This window comes from Myiozetetes cayanensis, unplaced genomic scaffold, assembly GCF_022539395.1.
Source record: "Myiozetetes cayanensis isolate MyiCay16 unplaced genomic scaffold, myiCay2020 scf12, whole genome shotgun sequence".
In the NCBI taxonomy this organism is placed as follows: domain Eukaryota; kingdom Metazoa; phylum Chordata; class Aves; order Passeriformes; family Tyrannidae; genus Myiozetetes; species Myiozetetes cayanensis.
Genome location: NW_026086826.1, coordinates 7941945 through 7964577, shown reverse-complemented (window position 1 = coordinate 7964577; position 22633 = coordinate 7941945). Strand labels below are relative to the sequence as shown.

Genomic DNA, 22633 nt, shown 5'->3' with positions numbered 1-22633 from the left:
AAAACATGTGTTTCCATCACTTTTATCTCGCTCCTGTTTTTATTAAGAAAAGGTGGCTTTAAAAAAAAAAAGGCAGTTATTTAGCTAAAAACATTCATATTTCTGAAAAGCGTGGTTGAATTTATTCTTAAAAAATGTGTTAGAAATGTAACTCAGAGCAAGTGAAATACATCAGTAGCAGATCTACCTGATGGCTGAGGAAGCTCCGTGTCCCTCCCGCTCCCTCCCCTCCCTCCGCCCCGCTGAGGTGAGTGTGCAGCACTAAGTGCCTGTGTGACACAGAACCTGTCCCCTCTCTGTCTGGGTTGCAGTTACACCTGCTCTGCTCACAAATATTTGCCCTGGGGTTGTTCCTGCCCCCCCTACCTGGAGGTATGACCGCTTGGGAAGGCATCGCGCTGATCCCCGACGGCTCCAAGGGGCTGGGCTGATAAACGGCGTCCACCGGGTTGATGGTGCTCTGAGGCAACAGAAAGTAAAACACCCTTTTTTTTTTTTTTATCCCCCCTCAATTAAAGCAAATAAAACGAAGCACAGACAGCAAGAACACTGTGAGCACAAGAAATGCCCAAATGCAAGAAGAGCGAATTCCTGAGAGAGAAAGCAAAACAAAAATTGACAGTTGAGGACATGAGAAATACTTTCAAAGCGGTAATAGTTTGATTCTTCGCACGGATTTGGCACTAAATTGAGCTTGCTACGGATTTGAAGCAGTCCTATAAAGAATTCTTGTTTCAAGTTCTAGCCTTCCAATGGCCATTAATAAATATTGCATGCAAAGAGTGGGAAGTTAGATGCAAATCATCCGGCAAAAATTAGGACAGGTAATCTGCATTTTTAAAACAATTTTTTTCCCCGAAATTTATTTGTCCAGACCACAGTAAATCAGCCCATAAATCAAAACAAGAATCATCAGCATGCTTACAGCCATGAAATGGCTTTGTTGCCAAAATTCTTCCCAAAGCAAGCTCAGAGTGTTCAGTGCAGCTCTGCAGAGGACCTTTCAATTCATTTCTGAATGTGGGCATTTGGACAATGAAGCACCAGGTCAACTCAACACTCAAAAGTCACTGACTTCAGTGGATGGCCTGGGGTTTTATTCAGTAAGCCCCTTGGAAATCTAAACTGTGAGGTCTTTTAATCCATCATCTAAACATCGTTTGTTATACATGTTTACACACAACAACCAGAACTTCCGGGTTGTTAATTGAACAAAAGGAAAATAAAACCCTTTTCCAAACAGTTTAAACCCCTCCATCTATGTCAGAACTGTGAAAATCTCTGCCTCAGTTTGCCAGGCAATTCAGTCAATATGTTGATCTCTTATCTTCTTTTGCAGATCAATATTTAAAACAGAAGAGCACCTAAAACTATTCTTCCCTCCTTTTAGTCTTCAATTTCTATCTGCATTCAGACTGATGGAAATGGGCTCATTTTAACCTTCCTCCTCCCATTTTCCTACAAAAGGCAGACTTCATTCTTGCCTCCTTTCCTGGTTAACTGTAATTCTGAAATTCATCCTACATTTGGACAATGCTCCCAGACATGTGGTGTGATTTTTGGGGCTGTCCTGTGCAGAGCCAGGAGTTGGGACTCGTGAGTCCCTTCCAACTCAGGATATTCTATGATTCTAAAAGTCAGTGAAGAGTTCTATTTTTTTTTTTTTTTTATAGCACAGGATTTATTTAACTGAAAACAGACCTATTATCCCCTGTTTATCTCTACAAAAGCTCCATTAAAAAAGGCATAAAAATAGCTTTCTGCATTTTCATTGGTGTTACTAACCAACATACAAATAATCCTGTACATATACTGATACCCCACTGTGTTCCAGCATAAAATCAATGTCACTTAAACATTACTTCACCTGCTTGTGGAATTATGCATGCAACAGGTCCCTGTCCCACAGAGTTCATAGTTTAAAACCACGATCACTTCTTCAGAGTTAAGACTTAAAAATCAAGGTTGTCCTATGATGCACAGGATGCTATTGCTATCCCAGCCTTTTTTAGGGAAACTAATAATCCACATTATACAGAACACTGGTGTGATAAAGGAAAGAAAGAACCAAATAACACTGATTTTGTATGCAGGATTGTAACCTTATCCTTAACAATTCCCCATACTGCAACATGAACTGGAATTTCTTGTTGGATATTTTGGGGGATGCCTTCGTGGGTTAGAAGCAGATGAAGGAAGACCTGGAAGTTTCCTACTCTGAGTTTAATAACAGCTTAACAACCACACAGAAGCAAAACTGTCATCCCACCACGGTATCAAACATTGATCAAGTTTCTGCCTAAGTTTCAAGTGAGATCCTGACCTTTAGCCCAAACTCCCCTTGACCTCAGCAGCACTGAAATTTTAGTCTTCACCATCACTGAGGCATCAGTTAATACATTCTTACAGAATTTTTTTTTTTCTCCCCAGAATAAGCCAACCCACAGATAATGAGATTAGTAGCTAATCAAATTCAGACCACACTAATTGTAATATCTGTATGAGATTTCTGAGTTACAGGTCACCTCTGCCCGTGGAAGTGTCTACCTGCATGACTTCTCTTTCCCAGGGTAATCACAGAGCCTATGCCCTTACATTAAGACCTGAATTTTGGGACTATCCACAGGGTAGGTAGGTAATCATATTTACAATAAGTATGAAACAAAAATATGTATGTGCATTTTTATTCAAAGTTCATACCAGCAAACTCTACTGCTAAAGCTGTTTGTAATGGAGAGACAAATAAAGCCTGGGAATTACTGTCAGCTGTAATGAAAACACACTGTGATTTTTAGAGTTATGTTTTACTGAAACCAATCTCCTCTTAAAAGTATCTGAAATGTACTCAAGTGACAAGAAGAGAATGAAGGAAGAGAAATAACACGTGACCAAAACCAAAAATGACAGAAGTTACACTAAAAATGCAGAAGTTCTACTGAAGAAGAAACTCTGCTTAGACAGACAAAACACAACTCTGCATCAAAGGAGCAGCACTGCAGAAAAAACAAACTACTCGAAGCACACGGAGAACACATCTATTTCCTACACAAAGATACTTCAGATGGAACACAAAACTATTTCTATCTCAGAAATTCCCTTTCATCTGTTCACATGGCAGATTTTTATCTAAGTGTTCAGTCACAACACTGCCATTTAAGACACTCCACGTACAACTGACCACTCTATTTTCTAAAGACAAGGGTGTTAGCCAACCTCGGGAGCTAAGGACTCAACAGGAACAACTTTAACAAGACACTTGAAGCAGTAAATTAGAGAAAGGAAGAAGCATGTTGCAAAGTGAGTGGAAATTCAGGTCTCTGTTCACATGTTCTGCAGAATTAAAGGGAGATAGAGATTAGATTTAAACTTACTATAAGTCCATCTGCGTGCTTCTCCTCATTATTTTGGTCCTTAAGGAAAAAATGTTAAAAATATCAACATAACAATCTTGCACGACTTATCAGTTCTGTGTTAAGCGAGAACAGCGAGTTTCTCTCAGGAATGTTTACATTTTCAGCCATAAAATGTTCCTCATCATGTGATCCAGTCACTGAACTTTAAAGACACAACTCACACATAGTCCCTGCACCTCTGAAGATCAGCATTTTCTGAGGGCCTGCCCACAGAAATACCCATTTTCCACTGCAGAGCACAATTATGCTTTACAATATGGGTTCTTCCCAAATAGCTAAAAGTTCCCCCAAAGATGATCTGCAGCAACAATGAGTCCCTGAAACATCAAGTTCTGTTGCTGTGATTAGGACACCGATCAAGTTTTCAAAAGCACTTCTTGCTTGAGAAAGGCAGATGTGCCCTGGTTAAGCCAGAAGCTTTTAACTTTTGATTTTTGGCAGATTTTAAAATGTTACTAGTTTACTTAAAATCCCAGATTTTGGGGTGGTTTTTTATTTGCCTAGAAGCATATGGGAAAGAGAGCAGGCAATGTATGGAAAACACCTGTCATCAGGGGAAATTACATAAGCAGCAGCCAAGTTATAATAAGCATAGTTTTAACACTGTAGAAGCAACAGGATAAATTTTACTGAACACTAAGCCAAATCTCTTCCCTCCTGCTGCAAAGGTCATATTAGTAAGTGTACCAATCCATAAGTTTGCCCAGTGTAAACCTTAAGACTTGTCTGCAGAGTATTTCCCTGGATTTCCAGTTGTTAAAGCTAAGAGGAATAAGAGGGAAAAAAAAGTTGTAAACAGTATTAAGAAATTTGGCACATATTTATGTTTTGATACTTAAAACATTATTTCTTAGCTTATATAGTTGGTTCTAGGCTGTTCAAATTCCATGTCTGCTAGGTGACATTTAAGGAAAGCCTCCCATGATAAAAATGACACCATGAGCAAAGAGTTCCACTGGGCTGCAAATTTTCAAACAGGGAAGGAAAAATAACACTGGATTCAAAAACCACTTTTTTTTTCCAACACATAAAATTTCCATGTTGTGCTATCATCTCTAAGACCTACGAAATAAGCCACGAAGATGCTGCACTGGAACTGACACTTGCTATCCCATCTCAGTAACGCACCATCAGCACTATGGAAAAGGTAAGGAAGGCAGAGGTGCCACAAAACTAGGCAGGCACGACTGCCAGAAATGATGGAGTGAGAAGGAGAAGGCACAGATGCCCAACTAAACATCTAAATTATAGAAGCTGCTTCGTAAAACACATCTATTTCTAAGGCAGGTTTACCACAGCACTGGCAGAACATGGCATGCATTTTACAGCACACACATCAGCAAAGCTGGACACCTTCAACTGCCACACACACGAAGGGGACAACACAGGGCAGAGGCTCTACCTGTCCATCCCACTTGGATTATTGTGACTGCTTTTTGAAAAGCAATGTATGTATTATAACATATTCCTAATTGGCTGGTATTTACTGCTTTACTTTGAAAATGTCGTGAGTCACCTCAGTACGAGTGGCATCATCACACACTTGGTTCACCAGTAAGTTTAATGAAAATTTAACTGTTCAAATCCTAAGGTAGGCTTGTTTCAAAGTCCATGAAACAGATCAACTAAACACACAGTTAAAAAGAAGAAACAAAACAAAACTCAAATCACAAAAAATTCAGCTTTGACTCACTATACCAAAATCATCCAAATGATAAATGGCTGCATGTTTGGAACAGAGAAGTGTTCTGAGTATACAGAGAAGAGGTAACAATATCAAGGTACACAGGCAACTAGAAGATAATTGTCAAGTCTGTCTCCTAATGAGAAAGGCACTGTAGAAGTAAAAATGGGGTGCAGAGTGGTGTTAATAGAATTTACTTTCAGCAGGGTAAGTCATCAGCCATACTTGCCTTACAGTTTTGGGGAAAAACCTGCAGAATCTTAAAAGGTTCAATACTGAAGAACAGAAAGCTACCAGTCAGGCACAATACACTTGTACATACAGAAAGCATCATACACAGTTTGTAAAACTGCAAAAAAACCCCCCAGATTATACATTTTCTACAGTAGTAGGAAATCAGGATACCAGTAGAGTTTATTAGACAAGGTGGGAGGAGAATGACTACAGAACTGCCATGTAGTCAACAAGCACAGTTGCCTGAGAGAGACAGAAAGAATGTGAAGAGATGAAGCAGAAAAAAAGGTTATTAAGTAGTTGGAAAATTTATAGAGGGTGCTTTTCACTTTATGTGGATCAGCATCTTCCAATAAGCTGTACAAACCTGTTAACTAACACACAGTTTCTTCATAATTTTTAAATTACTAATATAAAATCTGAATTTCACAAAACAGGCACTGATCCTTTTAGTGAATGGCTTCTGATCCTCTAAGATTCTAAATACTTTGCTTTTCACTGTGCTCAAAATTTTGTACAACATATCTGGCATCCTGAATGAAGACAAACAGCAGCACTGCATTTGAAAGCTACAAAAACTAGTTAATCTAGACTACATGAAGAGCCCATGCCTATCTCTGGATAAATCAGAATGTGTTCTGATTAAATCAGCCTGAAATTCTGAAAGTACCATAAATTAATTTCTTTGCAAAATACCATCTCCCTTCCCTTTGGTCACAAGATATAAATCAGCAGCTCAGAATTAACACATCCTAAATATAGTAAGTTAAACCTGCAAGGGCAGAACTTGACAAAAAAAGTAAATCCATATCTCACTAAATTTTAAAAACTAACAAGACATTTAGGTGAAAAGCTTTAAGTGTATTACCCATATTGCATTCTCAAATAATATAATCTTACTCCGAGAATTTCCAACATCATCATGAACATCAGACCTACGACAAACCTTTCCAAACCAGTTTAGATTGTTTACATTATGTTTTCCTTTTTTTACTTGTTAGCCACATTCTTAAATGAAGCAGAAAGAGGAGATTTTTTAAGTTTCTGTTCTGTCACCCTTATGTTTGTTTGAGTTCTTCTTTAGTTTAACAGCAAGCTCTGCGAAAGAAAGTTAATCTGAAAGAAAACTTATGTCCCCAACACGACTCTTACCACGAGCATTAACAGGACTGCCTGCTGTGGAACTCAGTATTTCAGAAAGTTCATTAAAATATTAGCATAAATCAACTTATACTGGGGGGTTTATATATACTTATCTCCTGGATCATACAGAAGGCACTTTTAGATTTCAATTGTTTTCAAACAGATTAATGTTGTATAATTAAAATTCAAAATAGTGTACAGGGTACTTACTTTAGCAATCTGTAGCAACACAATGCAGTGTTTTATTGATTCTACCATGCTCTAGGAAAACAAAAATAACAGAAAAAAACCCTTGCATTACTACCCCTTAACATTTTGTTAGTGGTTATACAGAATATTAGCTGAAATACTGGGTGGGAACTAAATGGACACTCACTCCTGCAGAACCCACACTTTCCCTTCCCCTCAGCGGTGCTCAGTGACAGGACAACAGGCAATGACCACAAACAGAAATACAGGAAAATCATCTTAAACAGAAGAAAACATCTTTTTTTTTTCCTTTAGGGATGATCAAACACTAGAACAGGTTGTTCACAGAGGTTGTAGAGCCTCCATCCTTGGAACTACTCAAAACCCAACCATATTTGGTCCTGGGTAACCAGCAGCATGGGGTTGGACTAAAACCTTCAGAGGCCCCTTCCAACCTCAACTATTCCATGATTCTGAAGTGCTGGACATAAATCTGAATACAGCACCAGAATCTGTCTGGTGCCTCTGCCACCACACTGTTGGACCTAATATGTGTTCTCACTTTTCTGTAAAAAGGCTTTAAAAACTTTTCCAAGAAAATAAGGTGAATTTCAAAATCTCTATATAATAGTTATAAATATTATAAAAATTATAAAAATTAAAGAAACTTACACTAGTTGTTTCTTTGAGACCTTCAATTTTCTGTAAAATAAAAATCAAAATAGTGTGGTTAAAGAAAGAATTTCCAGCATCTGGTTTGACCTAAATACTGTATAAATACAATATTTTAATCTTACATTATGGGAGGGGAAAAAGCCCTTAACCAACATGTTAAAGACTATTTCCATATATAGACACAATTTTCAAGACAAGACTGAAGTCCAACTGATAATTAAAGCTCAAAGATGACAAGGCTAGGAATTTCTAAGCAGTGACATTACACACATTTACCCATTAAAGTCTCCAGTTCCTTTTTGCATAACACCAACAAAAATGAAATGCAGCATGAAGATTCTCTCTAAGTTCAGCTTGTATCCTTATAAAGTGCACTGCATGGTAGCATATTACAACACTGTTACTGACCATCATTCAAGCACAATAAACACGTGCAGTTAAGCACAGTTTAAAACAAATCACAGAAAATAACAGGGCACACGTGTTCTTGCTCTTTCTAAGCCTCCAGTAAAAGTGCATCTGGAAATGTGCCTACTTAATTTTATCTAGAAACACTGGTTCATAAATATTTCCTGTGTGGAACTGCACTTCAGGCATGCAAAAGGCATCTGCATGCCACTCTACACATCAGCGTGACCTGTTTCAGGACAGATGCATCCTGTTGATGTCCTTGGCTCTGTTTGCAGAAGGTAAAATTATTAAATTGGACTCAGCACTGAACCTCTATTAATGCAATTACAGGACCTCTCTGTTTTGATTAACACAAGTGTCTCATGTGACCTGAGTCACAAACATCTTGATTCTTGAATAATCAAAGTGTGTAAAGGAATCTTTTCCCTCACTGGGCATTGCAAGCCAAATTCCACACCATAAGGGAGCAACATACACCTAAAAATCTACAGGAATGAACAGTCCCGATCTGTGGATTAAAAAGAAAACAAAAGGAGTGATATTCTCCCAGCCAATACCTGGGGGAAATTTTTCAGTTATGCTCTGTTCTGTGTCTTCTCAGAAAATGCTGGACATTTTCCTCAGGATTAATGGGCAAGAGGTGGCCAAACAGCACCCAGCCTCAGATTTCCCCACTGGAAAGACTGGACTATGCTGATCAGGGATGTCACATCACAAAATTGTATTTATTCTATTTACTCTTGCTGCTAGCAGAGAATATGCCAACAGCTAAAAAATCCTTTGCTTTTGTTCCTCGTGTCTGTACTATACTTCCAGTCCAAACTTTATGGACACATATCGAAAAAAAAGCATCTTAAATATGACAGCAGTGAAGTTTTGAGCCCTTTAGCACGAAAATAGAATAGGAAAGGTACCCAAGCACACAGATCTTCTCAGATAAAAGAGATGCAGCTGAAGGAAATCATTCAGTCTCAAAGTTTTACAGTCAACAGTAGCAGTTTTTCTCATTCTTTACCTATTTTTTCCCCAACGTGTCATAGAGTATTTACACACCGAATAAACTGTGATCTCATTCCCTTCAGTGAGATCATCTTTGATGAAAATATGAAAGTGATCTCAGGCCACATGATGCAACTTGTAATTTTCCAAACAAGACACTAAGACATCGCTATTCTTAGACACAGGTACAGACAAAAGGGTAATTTGTCCAAGATCACACAGAAGATCTGACATGGGAAAAACCTCATGACAGCCAGGTTTCCAAGGCCTTTCCACAAATTACACAACTGTTTTTTTAACACTGTGGAAATGAATTCTTTGTGAGCTGGCCAAATTAAGTAGTAACAATACACACTGATCAAGTGTTTTTCCCATTTGTGCTCTATGACCACCTTGCAAGAACACAGCACGTGGAACTGGAATATTGTGCAAAACATCATGAGAACAGTGCAGGCGAGACAGACAGACTCAGCACCTGGGAAGAGCCTTCTATCCCATCTCATCCCACCATCTGCACAGAACTACACTGCTATGGACACACACTGCAACAACCCTTGTAAACTTATTCTTACTGTCTGTTGTTTAAACTTGTTTAAAGTAAGTAATAGTGATAATTTAGACAATATAAAATTGTAAGCCAAGTCATAAGCAGGTAAAAAGAGTTATACTGAAGATAAAACATTACCAAAAAAAATATAATCAGACAGTACCATTTACTACTAACATTTATCACAATTTTCCCTCTTCAACATCCCTAGTCTTTGAAAACTGATGATGATAGAATTTTAATAAGACAGTTCCCCTAGTTTTAGGTAATTAATACAGGTATTTTCAAATGAAACATCAATTTCCTGCAGATTTGCATTTGCAGAATGCAGCCACATGCCATATTTGATCTAATCAAACTGCAGGCTGCTGCTGCCAAAACTACTCCATCTATTTGCTGCTCATTGCACCTCCTTGACATCTGATTTTTTTATGAAATCACTGAGAAGGCTAATTTTATCTCATTGAACATAATTTTTGCCTCATTCAACCATCATGTGACTACAGAGGGATCAGTTCCTCCAGCACAGAGAGGCAGCACAGGCACGTAGGGGTAGCTGACTCACGGCTGAAATCTGTAAGGTGCAACCCAAATCTGTGCACTCAGCCCTGGATTTATTCACAAAAAGCACTTGTTTTGAACCAAACAGCTTAAGCAGGCTACACTTGCCTCCCAAATCCTGCTAAGTAACGTCAGCTTTATTCCAGCCTGCAAATATTCAGCTCTTGCTGTTCTCATGCTCTTGAGTGCTCTGCAGTTTCATTCTCCCCAATATGTGTGGCCGAGATCGCTACACAAGCCCTGAACAGAAAAGCTCACCTGAGCTGCCAGCAGTAACATTGCAAACACTGCCAGAAAGCAAGGTCCTGTCTCCACCTTGAAACCAGTACCCTCAGCTCACACACATTCCTTTCCTTCCTACACAACTGGATACACACACTGTACCCCACCAGCACACCGAGCAGCACTGGCAGCACTGCAGGTTGTGTATGATCCCACCATACACTGCTGGCTCTGCCTCTGCCAGGAGCAGCAACACAGCACAGGGAACTCATGATAATCCCTACACTTCAAAATCCATCAAGTCTTCATCTGCACTGCCTTCTTCCAAGTTCAAGAGATTGCCAGTCTCAGAAGGAAGATATCCAAGGGATCTTGAGGCATCTCAGAACACCTATATCCTACACCATCATCTTTAAAAGACCAAATGTTCTGTAACTAAACACCAGCTCATCCAATGCTGTGTGCACTTGAAAAAACAATAGCTCAGGTTTGAAATCCCTGGCCATAAACAGTTGCAGAACAGCACTCAGCTACTTGGGAAGCACTTAGCACTCAAATATCCAAATCTTGTTTCCTCAGAGGAAAGAACTATGGGTTGGATGGAAGTATCCTGTAGGTTACACTCGGTTTATGATCAGACAGCTGACCCATACTTCCATAAACAAATAAGAAAATTGCTAAATACCATATCAAAAAACCTCTTAGCTGCTTTAGTACAGGAAGAAACATGATCAAGGAAGTGCTTTGCCAAGTCTTTTTCATTTTTAATAGACAATAAATGGAATCTATAGTAATAGCAACCCTCATCAAGATTTAAAACCAAAGGAAGCTGACCCCTTCTAAATGAGCCTCCTGCTTTCTCTAAAAAGTCAGTCTGCCTGTTCCATAATACCTTGCAGGGATAAAGAAAGAAGTCAGCACAACATGCAGCAAGTCCCCAGGGATTAGGAGCACTGTCACAGGGAAAAAGAAAGTACTGACTGATCTGCAAAGTAGCATCTGGAGGGAGGTCAAAATTGAAGGACAAGTCTTTGCAGTACGACACACCAAAGGAGAAATAGAAAATCTTTAGATCTTACTCTCGTGGTCAGTTGTCCACAGATTAAACACACTGACAGAGAAGTACTTCAACATTATTTTAAAAGCCTGTACACATGAAAGAATTCCCTAAGACACAACAGAACACATCAGGCAAGATGGATAACACATAAAAGGTCACAAGCATTAAAAAGAAGTAAACTAATCACAGAAAAGCATCAAACTGTTTTCAAATCTGGAACTAAACACCAAGACAACATCAGCTTGTTTTTCACACAGGACAGTGAGGGAGGGCACTAGGAAGAAACACATCACTACTCTGTGATACTGAAATTACTGCACTTGCTGAAAGAAAGCAACTCCTCAGTATTAAACCCTTCATAAGGAGTTGTTAAATCCCTCCTCCACACCACACAAATTAATATATGAAAGCAGCACAACACTTAGTGCCAAACCCACACCACCACAGGTATGTGCCAGCCTTTCTTGAACAGTGCTTGAACTCAGGCCTACAAACCTGCCTTTGAAATGGAGCAGGAGGGGGTCCAAAATAATACACAACACTTTAAGGAATTACAATCTCATTAAAAAAGCAGTGCTCCCCACTAGTACATTCTTGGCATCCTCACTTTAGGTGAATGAACTGTGGTACTCTCAGACTTCCATCATGGGTCACATTAATCACAGACCTACACAAGATGCACACTGACTATAGGAAAAACACGATTCTTATTCGTATTTTTTTCAGAATACCTTAGTAATTCCTACCAAAATTAAACACTTATCCTTGTTAAACATTAAAAAAAATAGCAAATTTAAGTTAAAATGCTTTCAATTGTTGGATAGCAGAGGAGTAATCATTTCTGCCAGACTGAAATCTTTTTCAATATTATGACACCTAGTATTACTAAAATTTCTGTTTTCAACCTATTCACAACACAAATGTTACCAGTTACTCAAACTGCTCTAACTGATTGTGACAACTTAATAATTTTGAACTGTACTTTATATTTTTATAGACTATAGCAAATTGATGCACAAACCCATCTGATGAAGCAAAACAAGCAATATTTAAGACAAAATGTACTTGCTTTTCTCTGTTCATCATCTTTGCAGTTCTGGAGTTTTTCATCAAAGAGCTGAAAGAAAGAGATACTTGTGAAAATACCAGAAGTGTTATTTTTTCATATACAAACCCACTGAAATTCCCAAACCAAAAGCATTTAATAAGTACAATTTAATCATACAACCCTGGTATTATGATCCAAAGCAGTTTTGTTCCAATATTTCTTTGCAGCATTTGTGATACAACAAACTTGTAACTCGTTTTTCACACTACCCCATCCTGCAAGAGATCAAATCTCACGGCTCAGCCTGGCATGATTCTACCATGGTTTGAACAAAAAGGTGAGGTTAAGTAAGAAAAGTGACACTCATCAAAACACCTCCAACTGCCTTTCTTCTATTTCAGCACAGACAGACCTTTGGGGTGTATGAAGCATTTACCAAAACAGCCTCAACCCTCATCAACCCTTCCAGGTACCTTGTTATACAGGTACATGGTTCCAATCATGTCAGATTTGGAAGCACTTCTTTTGGGAAGACACATAGTGATTTCCCAGCATGAATTTATGTTTATTTTCTTAAAACTGGAATCTGAGATGCAGCTAAGCAAAAGGAAACAAATTCTTACTGAAAAGCTTGTATGTGCCTTTAACACAAGCTGAGCCAAAGCAGTTAACAGTTGCCTCTGAGGTGCACACACAAGTAACCCTGAAGTTGTTCAAGGAAGAGAAAAGATTAGGGGTAATGCTCCAAAGTTCATCACACCCACCCTTGCTCAGAGAAGAGGATGTAATTTTTAGGAAGTGAGCTGCAGTTCTTCACTGCCTGCCTCAAACCTACTCTTGTGTTCCCTTTCCCTCGAGGGCAGATTTCTGCTTCTAAAAAAAGACCGAGATCTTGGTCTCTGTCCATCATCAAATTGACTCTCCTTTCATTATTAATTAAATCCTATCCCCCTCCCCCCAGATGGCCTGAAATAACAATTAGAAGGTGTAAAGATTTAAATACCTTCTGTCAGTGAAGTGTGCTCAACAACTCCACAGTGGGAGACCAAGGCAGCTCCTCAGCGAGTCTCCTCAGGGTAGCTTTGGATTTTGTTTGCATCTCTTTTCCCTACCTTCATTTTTGGCCCTACCCTTCAACAGAATTTTTGCTGACTATCTCACGTGCAATACTTGCACATTATATCAGGGGAAAAAAAACAATCCAACCCAGCAGAACTGAAGCAAACTCAACAGCAATTTTAACCTGCTGAGTCATGGGAAAAAGTGTCCTAAGCACTGTTTTTCTCAACAAGGTGAGTACTCAGAGGTACGACCTCATTGCTCCTCACATTCCCACCTAGTCTTAAAATACAAAGTATAAAAGAACTGTGTTTATACAACATTACTACAGTGTTTTCTCTCAAGGACAAGGCATGGATTATCTGTCACTACTACAACGAAGTCTGAAACTATCTGCAACTGTAGTTACACACTATTTGACAAAATTTTGTCTAGATTATAAAATGCTATGAACAACACAATGATTTAATTATGTTTTTCAATTAATCTTAGCCCATTCTTTGCCATTTCTGTAAACAGAATCTTTCAGCCATTGTAAACCATTTTATATAAATCTCTTTGACCTGTTCTCATTTTAAATCCTTTTTTCAGCCCTTAGATCATAACTTTTAATTTTTACACCTACAGTAAAAATGTCTTTATTTCAATACGAGTTATTTCAATTTATGTAACAAACTAAGAAAGTGAAGAGGAAATAAAAAATTCTATTGTCATCAGACTTCATATATAAAAAGGGTGTGTTCTCTCCAATTCACAGGTCAGTCAGATGATCTCTCTGCATCCCACATTTACCAGAACATATGCCAAGCACCAAACATGACTGACCCTCTCTGTTGAGCTTGTTTTCAACCTGACCTTGAAACCACCCTGAAAAGCAGACCCCCAACACAGCAAATACACCAGTTTGTCACTGTTACCTTCAACTGGTCTATCAAGATCTGTAAATAAGCATCAGCCTCCGTAAGCTTCTTGTCGAAATCATGAACGCTGGGAACAAATCCTGAATCCACACCCTGGAAATAAATAAACAAATGAAAATCAAATACTTAATTAGCATTCAGGAGGAGAAAAAAAAAATGCAACAACAATATGGTTCTGCCTGCCATCTGACTGAGAAAATGCTGCCTTGCCTCTCCTCCTGCCACGTGCAGACACAGGCAAACAGCTGAACAGATTTGGCTTCCATTTGCAGTAGCAGTAAATTGCTCCACGTTTTCAATGGGGGTATAATCATCACACGCCAGAGTATTTCATTACTTACGATTGAACAAATCCTCTTAAATTACACTGATTAAATTTCTCTGTAAAATATATAGGAGGAGTTCAAGTTTTTCTGAAGACTGTCTTATGATTCCACATCCTCACATTTCAGTTAGGGAAGCCCAAACCATACCCAGTGGGATGACTGCACTCTTCACACTTCAGACAGTGTTGCTCAACTCACAGCTTTTAGCTAAGACCTGCTAAATCTCTTCTTAAATACAGACCCACCTTTGAGCTGAAAAGTTCAAACCTGTTAGTCCTGGCTGCCCTAGTTCCTTTACAGCTGTAATGATTTGCATCCTTATCACTGTATTTGGATTCTGAGATATTTTGTTGCACACACACTGCCAAGGACAGAGTATCAGTGCCACAAGAATGATTACTCTTGTATTTTCTTGCTTGGAAATTTTTTTCTCCTAATAATCTTTAACTCAGAGCACACTTCTGCATATAACCTAATCCCTACCTTTAAACTGATACACCATATATTTAAAGACCCAAACAAATTCCCACTGGGTTACCACATCTTTAATTAGAGAAAAGAAAAGAGAGATTCCTGAAATGGATTACTTCTGCCTCCATGCACATATACTATGTAAACACACTAAGGGTTTATTTATATAATACCTTTAGTGCAAATGGAACTGCAAAACAAATACTGAAGCACACCCAGCTTGAAAAAATTGTACACTGCAAGATGAACATACATAGGAGGGGAAAAAAAAAATACATGAAGGATAAAGAAGCAAACATCAGTTATAACAGAAACATCACAGCAGTGTCAATTTTCCTACTAGCCTAAATCCTTGCACAGTACTCACACTGATCTCAAACGTGACATCTTCCCTTCAAACTCTTATGAAACATGAACTGTGCTGTTTTGACTGCAGAGAACATCAAGAGTCTGAACATGTAAAGATCAGCCAGTGAGAAAAAACCATTTCGTGTGGGGACGATGGGCCACCCGTATTTGTGAAATTCCATGTCAGCACAACGTTCTGTTTGGCATTGTTTGCTCTGTCAGAACAGACAGATTCTTTTATTTTTGTATGATACCAGGGCATCATATTTAGAGCTTTATTTATGGCTCTTCAGAGGTGTGAGCACTTGTGTGCAGTAGAGGAATTACTTGCTCTTCCTCCATCCAGCTGCGTGCACAGTTATCAAACACAGCCTAAAGCATAAACCCATCTACTGACTGGAAAACACATTCTTTATTCATTTGCCAAATCTTAAGCTGTGCTGCAGACTAATACCCAGATCTTGACAACAGCTCTACATGAGCAAATCTATCCATTTAGTTTGTGAACCAGCATAAAGAAAATATACTTAACCCCATATTATACAGTCCACACAGGACAAGTTTGGGAGAAGTGTTTTGAAACAAGGAAGAGGGAGGAGAAGAGAGGAAAAGAAAGCAATTGTTTTGATAACGACTAGAAATTATGAAAAACCAGAAAGCACTCAGTGTAACAAGTGGTCCAAAAAACTCCTAATAGGCAGAAGGGAAAGTCCTCTCAACCAAGCAACTTTCGACACTCTCTCGAACGAGTCAAGTTTAAATTACACTGAAACTACATCTGAAACCATATGAAATCAGTCTTCTGTTTTCTTGTTGAAAATGGAATTTTCTGTACAGCCAACCCCATCAGTTCAGCAAACTGTCTCGCAAGCTCAGTTAAAAATTCTGGAGGTCAGATTTCACTTACCAAACCCACATGAACCATACAGAAAATTTCTGCTGAAGATACTATACACAGAAAAGCAGTTTACATTGCCTGTTACCTGTATGCTGCATCACAATGCTGATTTTTATTTTAGTCATCACTCAATGACTACTGATATGTAACTATCTGGTATTTTTAGTGGTGGCTTAAAGATAAAACATCATTCTTAAATTTCAGGCTCTTAGCAATATGGGAAAAGCTGATCAAAACACTCAGTGTTACAACTGAGCAGACATCCACATCAAGCACTGAGTGAAAATTGTAATCTAAAAAGTTCTATTAGAAAGCTAAAACTTCACTCAACATAAAGAGAAAGCCATAAAACCAAGTGTAGTGTCGAGCTGACAGAGCAGAGAGACGAAACATGAAAATAATTTTGAAAAGAAGCAAAGGTATTTAAAGTTGTAGCACTTCACTAGTTTTATTTGTTTAGATGAAATTTGATAACCTACTGAGCAAACGTATTAGAGTCTGTGTTATATGAGATTAGGTTAATAATTTTAAGTTCTCACATAGTTTTAAAATTGAAAACCAAACAGTAATTGGAAAGTTAAAGATGTAAAGATGAGCAATTGCACAGAAACCCCCCTCCAAAAACAGCAAACAAAATCAATCAGTATTTCAAACCTAGCAGTAATTTAGCCAGAGCAGATATAAAAACTGCAGATTTGCATAACAAATCCTTATTTCTTGATTATCTGGTCAGTAAAGGTAATAAGGGGAGCCTTTCTCTTCTTCCCTGCATTTAACAGTTTGTTAAACATTTAAATTAGGAATTTGCACATCTGAACCAGAAACCAAATTTTTATAAGAAACTTGTATTATATGCTGCTCACCTATTTTACACACTGACAAAATAGGCTGCCTGCAGATATTGTTGAACTTCCACTCCTGGAGGGCAGAGTTCAAAACTCAGTTGGATTTGACCCTTGACAACCTGATCTAATGTACAAGTTTGTCCCACGAGGAGAAGGGGGTTTGGAACAGGTGACTTCCAGAGGTCTTCTCCAGCTAAAGTTGTGCTGTCATTCTAAAACTCAAATTATGGAAAAGAACAGGAACCCAGACTATTTTAGATCTTCAGAAATACACTGATTCTATCTTGCTGTCAGTACCTATTTGAAGTAATATAACTTGGTTTTCCATTGAATAACTATATTTATTGGTAAGTATAATTTATTTCCCTCCAAGAATGACTCTGTTCATGTAAGTTATAAAGAATTAACAACTGACAGACAAAACAGTTGCAAAAGCAAGTGACTTAAAAAACTTTCCCATCTGGCCACCACTGCCCAAACAAGGTGTCTGGTGTCTGACTCCTCCCCATTAAGAACCCCCTACTGTTAACAACAGGTGAAAAGAGATGTAAGGTATCAAAGCATTCTCTCCCTCATCTTTTCTTTCCTCCTACAACTTCTGGAATGTCCCTCCCTTTCAGGATATATCAAAAGCTTAAGGACCAGATTAGATTCTACAGGGCACATGTCAATCCCAGTGTTTGTAGATAGGCAGGAGGAAGTGGGACTCAGCAGTACACTGGGTTAGATCCCAGGGAGAGGTCTCCCAGTGCAATCTGTGGGATCACTAGTAATGCTGGGCAAGTAGACAGGATGGGCATCCTAGGAAAGGGTTTACATGATGGTCTGGGGTTGAGTAAACAGCTCTCATGTGAACAGTCCTGCAAGATTATTCCCTTCAAACACAACCCTTTTTTGCAGGGGGTAAACAACAAAACAGCACAATTGAAAATACATATTATGAGCCTTATTTTCACAAGAGAACTTCCAGCATTAAGAGAGTTTACGTGTTGTTTCCTTGTCCTCCAAATCAGAAGTCACACATACCACTGACGCATTTGTATTCAAAACTTGTCCATGCTGGAAAGTAATTCAGCCTAATTTAAACCAGTTCTTTCAAACTCAGATGGGATGAAAAGATTGCATCATCCTTAGAAGAAGAATACCAGAAAAATTAAAATACATTTCTCAAATAAAAGCATTACAATAATAGCTTTGCTGGGGGAGGAAGAGAGAAAGCAGTACAGAGCAGACGTTCTTATCTTTTTGAAGACACTTCTGCTACATTCTTCATCTAATTAGCTTTCCAAGTCCAACTAAAAATTCTTGTGCAAGTTAGTTTAAAGAAGTGAATAAGAATGTTTTTCTTCCATCCACGATATCTCATCGAAAACACATCCCCTGTCTACAGCACCTTTGATTTTGTCAAGTAGGAAATTGCCTACAAGGACCAACGGTAGAAAAATGACAAAGCTACTCATAAGCTAAACAAGAGCACTTCTGTGGCAAAAACAACTCTGGTTTTTTTCCTCTGCTAGGTTTTTAAGCAATATTTAAAGCTCAGAATGCAAATGTCTCAAGAACTGTTTAAAAGCAAGTATATGGGTTCTGGAAAGCATACGACCCTTCCAAGAAGTCAGAATACTGCAATTCTTATAAGAAAAATTCTGTGTTGCAAAACACAACATGTTCAGCAAACACTGTGTAGCTATAGATATTATCAGGTCTTCTGGGAAAATAGTTCAAAAACCAGAAGTATTTACACACTCATGTAAAATTCTGTCTTTAAAGCATAGGTTACGATTCTGAAACCTCACAAATACTAAGTATATCCTGGAGTACCTTCTATTTACCTACAGTCTATTCATTGATCCATAATCAACACAGACAATGCATATGTTCTAAGGTGCTTACCCACTATGAATAGTTATTTTGTTGGCAAAATCTGAAAACAGCAACATGCCTGCCAATAGCATGTCCTTCCAGCAGCACTTGAAACACATCTATACTGAATATATTATTAATCTAAAAGAACATTTCTTAGCATTTTGCAAGAATTCTTGATTCACACTAGAAGCAGCATTGAAAAGCCAAGGAATAACAATATAATATTCTTAAAAGAATAATACACTTAACATATAAGAAAGTTTTAGTCTACCTTTCATTCCTGTTTGCAGCTTTAGAAAGGTCATAAAAATAATCCTGGTTAATGTAATACTAAGTGAACCCCTACTATCAACACAGTTTAACAAACACTTTACACCAGCATAAATGAAGGGAAAACAAATCAGTTCCCCTGTTGTTTACTCTGACCTTTACTCTGCTCTCTTTTTTCGAGTCAGCATAAACATTTACCTTGCCACACAAGCAACTCAATATGGAAACTAACTGAGGTTAAAACTAAACTTGGAAAGGGAGTGCAGCAGGAAAAGTAGTTTTAATTCGTGCCAGTTCTGAATCCAGCTCCAAATTCAGGTCTTCTTGCTACACTGCCTCTTCCTTTTTGCTAGAAGTAAGACAGGACAGTTTACAGTAGGAGAACCAACTCCCACATGTTGGGAAGCCCTGGTGTAACTTGGTGTTTAAGTCATTGTATCACTCTTCAGAGCAGTTATCACAGATCCACTTCTCGGAATAGTCTTCTTACCCTACTGTTTGCTACTGAGGAAGTAAACATCTTGTTTAAATTATGGAGCTATGGAGCTACAGGGTAATTAATTTTTATTTGATTCCTTTCGCTTTTGGTGATAAGAAATGGCTCACCTTTGTACTGACAGCAATTTCAATTCCTTTGTCTGTAGAGAGTCCACTCAGAGGCTGAAATAGTTTAGGGCAGATCAAATAAGAAAGTTACTGTGTTACTGTGGTCCTATAAGACACCAGTTATCTTCAAAGGGATTTTCACACGAGAGAATTCCAGAACCAAACAGTACTTGTAGCACTAGAGTGCCACTTGAAAGACAGTGAGGAAAGCAAGGTATTTACACTAAACAGGACAACTAGAAGCATGGGACTGCTGGCTGACATAAGATGCTGCTGAGGAACTAAAGAAAATTTCAGATGTCTTATCACCTCTGCTCAAACAACAAACCTAAGCCACAGTATATCTTCACCCCATGAACACCCTCCCCCTTATCTTCTGTGGCTGTGAGGCAGCTGATGTGCTGCCACTGCAAAACCGCTGGTCTGGTAATGCCTCAACGGTATTAACTTGGGGGAATAAGGGGAAAACCACTGATGGGTTCAGCATGGTACTGCCAGTAGTATTGCACCATCTCCTCAAGGACTTTTCAAGAGGCAAAGCTAATACTAGAACAACTATGTGTATTTTTCACAATAGCTTTAACATAAGTACATACAAAAACAAAGCAAGCAGAACAACAGACTTCAGTTTCAAAATTCAGCCAAATTAGGCTACAAGGGTATCTGAAATGTTTCCTCCCTATTGTTGTTCCTTTTGGATACAACATTACTAATTGTCAGCCCTCTGGGCAGCTTGGTTCCCTTTATTCATTTTGTGTATTTATGACTCAGTTCCTTGCCTGTAGCTCATTCTTGCAAGTTTAGGCTTTGAGGAACAGGGGAGAAAGCGTGTGCAGAAGTGTGTTTTATTACGTGTTTCAAAAGCATTTCTATTATAAAGACTGAAGGACAACAAAGTAGAACATTTAGGCAAAAATAAAATCAGCAAGACTAATCAGACTAGAGAACACGCAGACACCACTTCACCTTTCCACCTCGCATTAACTCCTAATCCTTCCTGATTTGGTTCACTCAACACACGAACCACCACGGTTTCAGTACAGTTTCTCACATTTCAGGTGTGAACCAAACTTTTAAAGTCTGACTTTCCAAACTTCAATACTCTCATCCCAGAACAGGCAGACTGAAAGCAGCACGAAAACATGAAAAAAAAAAAGACTCAGAAAAGATACATATTTTGGACAAAACCAGATGCATAAAGGTTTTGTCTGACAATGTCTTTCTGTTTGCGACAGAAACTAAGAACCTAAGAAAATGCCCTTACAGAAAATAATCTTTGCCGCGGCACTCAAACCCCTCCATCCCGCTGAGCCAATAATCCCCCAAAGAAGCCGTTTGACTTTTTTTTTTTTTTCCCAAAGGAAAAGGAAAAGCGAAAGCACACCGAGCGCCGTTTTGTTTAAACGCTATTGAGGGCAAGGCGTGTTGGTGTACGCGGGGCTCCTGTATCCGGCTGGGAGCATCCCTGCGGTCGGCACGGCACCCGGCGGCGCTCGCTGCTCCCGGTCCCGCCATCCCGGCGGCTCTGCCATCCCGGGGGCTCTGCCATCGCGGGGGCTCTGCCATCCCGGCGGCTCTGCCATCCCGGGGGTGGTGGGTCGGCCGCCCGTCCGGGAGGCGCCGCGGGGCTGCCCCGAGCAGGGTGTACCCCGGGGGGCTCCCGCAGCCCCGTCCCCCGCCCGTCCCGCCCCTACTCACACCGGCCATCCCTCGGTGGGCAACGCGCGGGGAGCGGAGCCGAGCGCAGGAGCGGGGCCGCCCTCCCGCCGGGCCCCGCCGCGCCGCCTCCAGCGGGCCGGGAAGGGGCGGGCTGCGAAGGGCAGGGAAGGGGAGGGAAAGGGAGGGAAGGGCAGGACCCCCCGGCCGCGGCCCCGCCGCGCGTCACGAACAAGGCGGCCGGAGATTGGCGAGGGGCGGCCCGGCCCCGCACAGCAAAGGGAGGGAGGGAGGGAGGAAGGGGAGCGGCCGCTGGCAGAGCCCAGCAGGGCCAGGCCGGCCGTGGGGACACTGCGGGGGTTGTGCCTGCCTTTACCCCGCGCTCGGCCCCGCAGCCACCCCCCGAAACTTCGGCCCCTGTTCGCTCCGCCTGCACGTCCCACCGGTACATCCCACAGCAATGGACACCACTCTCCCTAACCAGTAAAAAGAATAAGGTTTGGCAAGGTGTTTCATTCTTAAATCGGTGCCTGCTCAGCCATCTGTGAAGATGGCAAACCTTGGAAGTTCCCGAGTGGGGGTTTAACTGAACGCTGTTCCAGCTACTACACAAACAAGGGCATCAGAAACAGAAATGTTACGTGACCGATGAGGAAGGCTCATGAGAACAAGTGGTGAGCACACAGCAGTGGCCCACAACATACCACATTCAGTGGTAAACATATTCACAAGGGAGGAGGAGATGCTTCTTAGTAAGCAGTTCTGAACTTTTAATTACTCCCTCAAACATTACTAGATAAATTACTACCTTAGGCTTTTTTATCTAAAGATGCCTTACTGATTTGAAAAACTCCAGGAATGTCAACAGTTATGTAACAGGGAACAGTTCCATTATTAGTTCCAATCATGAAATCTATTTCTGCCAGTAAAACTACACTCACCATTTCTAGAGAGCATGGAAGTGGGCATTCTGATAAAAACAACCTGTACTCTGGTGTTTCATTCCTGTGCTCTGTACTTCCAAGCCATAAAAAAATCTTCTGGCTGAGGAAATAGCACAGATTCCTTTTGCTTCATTTTAGACCCTAAACCACTCTGTTAACATATTCACTTTCTAAGCTGAGGATGGGGCAAGAGGCATCCCTTGGGAAGGGGCTCAGCTCTGCTACCTCCACATGCTGT

At 39.8% G+C, this 22633-nt stretch overlaps 1 protein-coding gene across 5 annotated transcripts in view; it reads right to left on the bottom strand.

Moving 5' to 3' along the window:
- The window catches only part of OSBPL9 (oxysterol binding protein like 9), a 58521-nt gene that overhangs the window by 8924 nt on the left and 26964 nt on the right, over positions 1-22633 (bottom strand). For 2 of the 5 annotated variants that reach the window (XR_007627733.1, XM_050306861.1), the window contains exons 5-10: positions 14163-14258; positions 12208-12255; positions 7336-7365; positions 6685-6735; positions 3372-3410; positions 367-460 (exon numbers count right to left, since the gene is read on the bottom strand). Coding sequence is in view for 4 of the 5 variants with exons in the window: in XM_050306861.1 (XP_050162818.1) it covers positions 367-460; positions 3372-3410; positions 6685-6735; positions 7336-7365; positions 12208-12255; positions 14163-14258 (358 nt within the window). In the remaining variant the exon portion in view is untranslated. Of the gene's footprint in view, positions 1-366; positions 461-3371; positions 3411-6684; positions 6736-7335; positions 7366-12207; positions 12256-14162; positions 14259-19795; positions 19818-21493; positions 21597-22633 lie in introns of those variants that run through there. The other 3 variants (XM_050306863.1, XM_050306864.1, XM_050306862.1) reach the window with 3 other exon arrangements.